The sequence below is a fragment of the Neltuma alba genome, unplaced genomic scaffold, assembly GCF_004799145.2.
Source record: "Neltuma alba isolate B1F8T4 unplaced genomic scaffold, ASM479914v2 tig00011970_pilon, whole genome shotgun sequence".
NCBI lineage: Eukaryota > Viridiplantae > Streptophyta > Magnoliopsida > Fabales > Fabaceae > Neltuma > Neltuma alba.
In genome coordinates, this window is record NW_021636545.1 from 90412 (window position 1) to 97657 (window position 7246).

The 7246-nt window shown below is 36.5% G+C and overlaps 1 protein-coding gene and 1 non-coding gene across 2 annotated transcripts; both read left to right on the forward strand.

Moving 5' to 3' along the window:
• Positions 1–1848: 1848 nt before the first annotated feature.
• Positions 1849–1947, forward strand: LOC114720244 (U6 spliceosomal RNA). Its single transcript, XR_003737963.1, has one exon. It is a non-coding gene; the product is annotated as a U6 spliceosomal RNA (small nuclear RNA).
• Positions 1948–5341: 3394 nt separating this feature from the next.
• LOC114720198 (O-acyltransferase WSD1-like) lies at positions 5342–6670 on the forward strand. The gene is made up of 3 exons (XM_028905813.1): positions 5342–5725; positions 6163–6512; positions 6625–6670. Exons 1-3 carry the CDS (start codon positions 5342–5344, stop codon positions 6668–6670), a joined length of 780 nt encoding a protein of 259 aa, XP_028761646.1.
• The last annotated feature ends 576 nt before the right edge of the window (positions 6671–7246 follow it).

The following is a 7246-nucleotide window of genomic DNA, read 5'->3' on the forward strand; positions in this document are numbered from 1 at the left end:
CCCTTGGGCTTATGCTCATCACATTGGTGTTTTCGTTGAGAGTTGGCCAACCAGAAAGGACTACCTGCGGAGGGTTCTGACCAGTAAGAAGACCGAGTGAAGTACCGTAGAGTGGAGCCGCCGAGGACGTCGGCTCTCGAGAGGGGTGCTCTGTTATGAGTCCCACATTGGGGAATCTCACAAGTGTTGTGGGGTTTATAAGTTCAAGGGGCTCTCCCTCCCAATAGGCTAGTCTTTTGGGATTGGGCTCTCCCCTTGGACTTATGCTCATCACATTGTCTGTTATGAGTCCCACATTGGGGAATCTCACAAGTGTTGTGGGGTTTATAAGTTCAAGGGGCTCTCCCTCCCAATAGGCTAGTCTTTTGGGATTGGGCTCTCCCCTTGGGTTTATGCTCATCACATTGGTGTTTTCGTTGAGAGTTGGCCAACCGGAAAGGGCTACCTGCGGAGGGTTCTGACCGGTAAGAAGACCGAGTGAAGTATCGTAGAGTGGAGCCGCCGGGGACGTCGGCTCTCGAGAGGGGTGCTCTGTTATGAGTCCCACATTGGGGAATCTCACAAATGTTGTGGGGTTTATAAGTTCAAGGGGCTCTCCCTCCCAATAGGCTAGTCTTTTGGGATTGGGCTCTCCCCTTGGGCTTATGCTCATCACAGCATCAAACCCTATACTGAAAAATATATCAGTATGTGTTTGTGTGCTTGTACGTATAATTAGATTGTAATGTTTTGCTGTGTTGACGGTAAACGATGTGGTTACTGGAATTATATTGTATGGGATTCGATTATACATGCAAGACATTGACGATGAATCGAAGACCAAAAATTGCACCCTATTGACGATGATGAGTACGAGGGCCGTTGAAAGGTACAAAAAAGCAAAAGATATGCAAAAGAGTAGGGGGAAGGGTATTGGGAACCAAGTAATATACTTGCATGCATCGATTCCCAAATTAAATGACACCCTAATTTCGAATCCTCTTCAATTTGTTTGGAAAGCGCATCGCGAGATCAAGAGGAAGAGAAGTTCTTTTGCTATGGTTCTCATTGAGAAGCTTCTTCGGATCCCGTATCAGTTTAAAGGGCCTGAGGTCAGTTGATAAGATCAATAAATTTGGATGTTACTTAGTATGTATCATGCTTGTAACTGAGATTATGGATAGTCTTTTTGCTTTGCTCCATTTTTTGACTCATTATTTTTTGTTTTTAGTTTACCTGAGATATGTTTCATTGGTGGTAATTTGATTAGTTTTGACTCACGTGAGCGCTTGTAGGTAGTGGCTAAACGCTTCTATAGGACAATAAAAAATACAAGCTTAGAGGTGTCCAACATTGTTGGACCAGTAGATCAAATGGCTTTTGAAAATTATCCCGTAAAAAGCTTCTACTTCACCGTGTGTGGCCTACCTCAGGTATTTCTTAAATCTTGTTCCTTCCACTTGACTTTTCTTAATTATATAATCTTGGTAAAATAAAACAAAATAAATTACGACAGTGTCGAGTGGTAAATCATTTTTTTGGCCACTGAAGCATACTTTTTGATTAAAAAATGAAAAATTGATCCGTACTTGTTTTGAAGCAAACTCTCTGGCCCGTTGTTACAGAGTGTTGTAATTACAATAATGAGCTACACTGGGAAGTTAACAGTGACCACCAGAACTGAAGACGACTTCATAGATCATCCAAAATTGGCGTCGCACTTGAACAGTGCCTTTGAGATTATACGCAAAGCAGCTATGGAGATTCCAAGTCATCCCCACCAGCCCTTGAACCAATGCTAGCTATACTATACTACAAGTTCTGGATTTTTAATTGAGAATAAAGCGCGAGGATGACACTGTGAACAATGTCCTCGGAGACGTCCCATAAAATTGGAATGATACAGAGAAGATTAGCATGGTCCAAAAATGATACGCACAAATAGAGAGAATAAAGCACAAGGTTTTTTATGTTTCTCCTCAAAGGAGAAGAAGTCGGGGACACCGTGACATCACCTGACCGAAATTAAGGGCCTGTTTTTTTTTTTTCTTGTTCTTAAAACAATTTTATAAAATTGTTTTTTAGAACAAGTTTTGAAGGGAAAAAACAAAAGAATTTGTTTGGATACTAATTTTAAAAAATCATGTTTTAAAAAAAAACTATGGAAAACTATATTTGGCAGGTGATAGTTGTCGTTACTAATAATAAGTGGTGGATAGTAAGTGAGAAGAGAAGAAGATTTGTCAAAACTTTTCAAAACAAAAAATAAAAAAACACAAAAACAGAAACAAGAAAACATTTAAGAGTTGTTTAGGTTTTTTGGCTTTTAAAAAGCATGTTACTGTTTTTTGTTTTTTAAAACAATCAACTAAAAACAAATTACTAAACAAGTTTTTTTGTTTTTCTGTTTTTAAAAATAAAAACTTGTTTTGAAAACAAGAAACCAAACAAGCCTTAAGCATCTAATGATCTGAGGAGAGTTTCTTACCATCCCATTTGAGTAATTCAACTTCGATGTAGTAAAGTAGTTGGTGTCAAATTTTAATTCGAATGAATGGTTTTTTTTTTTTTTAATATGAAAGTCAAACGCACGATTAAAGTCTATGGGCAATAGAAGAAGCAGATAGAACTGTAAGGGATACACAAGAGTGATAATGAACCAAACCAATGCACCAAGCAAAAGAAGCTGTAAGCTGGCGGATGTCTTGAAACAGAACCCGGTTGGTTTCAACTTTAATGAAAGGCAGCTTAAAATTTTGGAACCAGATTGCACGGTTTCATAAAATTTTCAAGATAAAAATGATAAATCAAATAGAATTGTTGAACAATGTAGGTTAGTATATGTATGTAAAGAATTATAAGCCCTTTAAAGCTTTTGTCCTTAGATATATTTTATTCTCTTTGTTCGCTACTTGATATGAATTAACCCCAATCTTATTTTTTAAGTATAATTTTATTTCTAATCTTTTTAGTGATGTAATTTTGACCCTGATTTTTTTTTTGATGAAAATTGCACCCAAAGATTAGAGGCAAAATTACACCAAAAAAGATTAAAATTGCACAAAAAAAAGATCATGGGCAAAATTATACCTGAAAAATAAGATCAGGGTCCAAATTGCACTACCAAAAGATTATGGGTGAAATTGCACCTGAGAAATAAGATCATGGTCAAAGCTGCACCTTGATCGTATGAATTAATTATTCAAAGCTCTTTGTATTATTCACCCAAAAAAAGATTTTTTTTATTAAACGCTTCATATCAGTATTTTAATTTTGATCAAATTGTATATTCACTTAATTTTCCTTATTTCTAATATATTTGTGTAGTTTTTATAATGAGAAAAATAAATCCAAATTATAAATTCTTTAAGATTTTGGGTTCAGCTGCCAAATAATGCATGAAGGAAATTAAAACACAGATCGCGGAGGAAGCAGAAATACGTGCAAGCTAAGTGGGCATTGCGAGTGTTATAGGTCCCGCTCGCAGGGCCACTGCCAACTAAGGCTGTCTAATCTGATCGTTGCAGCACCCGGGCCATCAATCAAAGGGATGACGTGTTAAACGGCTCAATATTTTTGGGCCGAAAGAAAGGCCCATGTTTTGGGTTAAAAGATTGACCCAATTGAAGCCCACACAAGATCAATGAGCCCAAGTGACTTGTGGGTCTTACTTGCGTAAGAGTTTTGGGTCACATAACTAACAAGTATTGGTCCAAGTGGAAAGGGCTTAGGCACCTTAAACATAATGTCTTGAGTTTGATTCTTAGGGTGGTGTGTATAAAAAATTATTATTGGGAGAAAGTAGGGTGGAAAGGGCTAGCAAACCAAAATTTGACTATTTAATAGGAGAGATACTCACATTTATTACTTAATAATATTTCAAATACAATTATATTCAATAAGATGTCTAGCAAAAAAAAACAAGTTGGGACAAATTAAAGCTCAATTTCATTAGTCTCCTGCCTGCGCCTGTATACTTCAATATCTTCATAACTTTGTCATTTTTTTAATAATTGTTCCTTATTATAATGTTTATTGAAAATAACAACAAATATACTTTAAAACCATGCACATTTTTTAACGGAAAAAGGTAAATCAAAGCCACACCACAAGGTTATGTTTCTCTTGAAGGTTCAGGTTCACGGCTTTTTATGTCTGTGATTAGTCCGTATTGCATTTAAAAATTCCCTAAATTAATTATTTGCAATAATAACTGCAGAGCGCAGACCATTCCGGAGCAGTGCAGTCTATCTAATATAAAACCAAATAAAAATGAAACAAATGAATCTGACCTGACAAATAAATTTTGGCTCAAACTGAAATGAGAGGGGCCTTAAAAAGGATCACGTGTGTGTGCAATACACGACATCGTGGTCAATAATCTCTTTAGATATATCGCAAAGATGAAAGTAATAAAATTAAATAATTGAGGTGTATGTAATGTTGTTAAATGAAATCTTCCACAAAAATGTTTGGTCAGTTCAATACTAAGCTAAATTAGTTGAGGTCCATATAGGCCACATATATGTTAGTTGCACCAAACGAATTACAAGTTGATGGTATGTCATTTGAACTAATTATATGGTATTAAGCCTCACAAAACACCCCAAACATGTTTTCATTTTGTCCTTTAATCCACTAGCAAATCAAGGCAACCCCCTACCTATCATTGTAGGGCCCTCTATTCAATGATATATAAATATAGAGAGAGAGACACACGCATATCTAGCTCGACGAATGCATATCGACGATCTGGCAAAAAAAAAACAAAAAACCTCCCTCTCTAGATTTATATTAGTATTTGAAGAAGATAGTTAATCAATTAATTCAATCAATGGAGATTTTTCATCAGGGAGATTTAGCGGAGCCAGCCAGTCCTACCGAGCAATTCATGGACTGCTCTAATATTCTGTGCTTAAGCGTTATCGTTTTTCTTGAATTTGAAGCTTCCATTGGTGACATGCCCATTTTCTCTCTTGTTCAAGACGTCTTTTTTACCATTCCACGCCTGACCTCTATTATGGTTTTAACTTGCTTCTGCTTTCTTTCTCTTTCTCTCACCATGCTCTCTCTCTCTCTCTCACACACACACAAATTTTCCACCATATATATATGTAGATCTTTTTAATTACTAGTAAAATATATTCCTTATTTGTAATATATATTGTATGATCGTTGCTCAACAACAGGTCAGGGACAACCAAGGAGTGAAAAGATAGAAACGAGTTAAAGTGTCGGAAGAAGATCATGTCACCATACCAAAGCTATTCTCTCCCAACATGTCCACAGAAACGTGTACTAAACGCTTCAACGAGTATTTGTCCAGGATAGCAACGGAGCAACTACCACGTTCAAAACCGTTATGGCAAGTTCATGTCATCAAGAACCCAATAAATTTAAGTTTCACCATTCATTTGGAGATGGCTATACTCTCATGGGTTTCCTTCTCTCTACTTTGAGAAGAGCAGATGACCCCTCTCTCCCTTTGACGTTTCCTTCACTCAAATCATCAAAAACAACACTTGTCCACCAAAGCTCTCTACAGAAACTCCCTAGCTTCGTCTCTTCTGTCTTCTATACTGTCACGGAGTTTGCTAGTAGCTTACTCAGAGCTACTTTGGTTAAAGATGACATAACACCAATCAGGTCAAGAAATAATATAGGAATCGAGTGTCGGCAAGCCGCCATATTCAACATCACTTTTACACTCGAACATATCAAAGAAATCAAGTCCAAGCTGGGTGTGGTAAGTTTTTTTAGCACCTTTATTCTGTTTCGATATTTGCCTTAAATTTCTCAGATTCTTGTTACAATTTACTCACCCCCACCTGAATTTAATTAATTTAATTTGTCTCGTTCGTGGTAGCAAATTCATCGCTGTTTGAACAGGCTGTCAACTATATATATCTCTGCTCAATTAATAATAGCATATGCTTTTATGTGAAGATGTTAATTACTCATATTACAATCCAATACATGCATGTACATCGGGTTCTAAGATATTGGGTGGAAGAATTGCAGTTAGAGACAAGATTTTCCTTAATTTGTCGGTAACTTGTTCTGTTATGGGTGAGATGATTGCCCTTTATTAATATTTAATATTCTCAATCGCATGTCATGTTCCATCATGATCAACATTATATATCTAAACTATAGTTGCAACCTTTTTGTTGCGTTGTGTAGACAGTAAATGATGTGATTACTGGAATAATATTCTACGGGATTCGGTTGTACATGCAAGACATTGACTATGAATCGAGGACAAAAGATTCCACCATAATGACAAATCTCAGTACAAGGGACGCTGAAAGTTACAAGACAACCCATGATATGCACAAGAGTAGGGGGAAGGGCAGTTTGGGAATCCAAGTTATGTTTTCGTATTTACCAATTCCCAAATTAAAAGACACCCTGATTTCTAACCCTCTTCGGTCTGTGTGGGAGGCGCATCGTCAAATGAACCAGAAGAAACGCTCTTTATTAGCTGCTGTTCTCCTTAATAAGCTTCAACAAATTGGTGCAAAAGCCCTGAGGTTGTATCATATATATGTCAAATCTCAATGGTCTATATATATGTTCGTTTCATCCCTTTCTTCATTCTTTTTAGTTTTTGGTTTAAGCTTGTGCACGTAATTCATGTTTCAGGCAGTGGCTAAACTCTTCCATAGGTCAAACAGAAATTCAAGCTTAATTATGCTGACATTATTGGACCAACTGATCAAGGGGGTGTTTGGGAATTAGGAGAAGTGATTTTTAAAAATACTTTTCCACAAATCGAGATAAACTCTTCTACGTATTTACTTCGTATATTGTAAAATCACTTCTGAAACTATGATTTGATTTTCATCCAAACACCAAATAGCCTTTGGAAATTATCCCATAAAAAGCTTCTACTTTACTGTCTGGCCATCCCCAGGCATATGTATCTCTTTGTTTCTTAGTGTATATATCTCAAGGCCACAGGTAATTTACTGGAAGGGATCATATAGATGAAATGGTTTCTCTTTTCAATTTCTTTGCGTTAATGATATGTACTAATTACAAACACAAACATTGTACTAATTATATGTCTCAGTAATGTTGATCGAAATCAAACTCATCGTCGTTAATTAATTGTTGTTGCAGAGTCTTCTGATGACAATAATGAGTTATAATGGGAAGTTAACGGTGACCACAAGAAGTGAGGATGGATTTATAGATAATAAAAAATTAGCGTCCCAGGTGAAAAATGCTTTTGAGATGATACGCAAAGCAGCTATGGAGATTC

What these genes read in the sequence shown, in the direction of transcription:
- LOC114720198 (XM_028905813.1), top strand. Translation starts at nt 5,342, where the DNA reads ATGGCAAGTTCATGTCATCAAGAACCCAATAAATTTAAGTTTCACCAT. An exon ending in TCAAGTCCAAGCTGGGTGTG is followed by an intron (nt 5,726 to 6,162) that starts GTAAGTTTTTTT and finishes TGCGTTGTGTAG; the next exon opens with ACAGTAAATGATGTGATTAC. An exon ending in ATTGGTGCAAAAGCCCTGAG is followed by an intron (nt 6,513 to 6,624) that starts GTTGTATCATAT and finishes TTCATGTTTCAG; the next exon opens with GCAGTGGCTAAACTCTTCCA.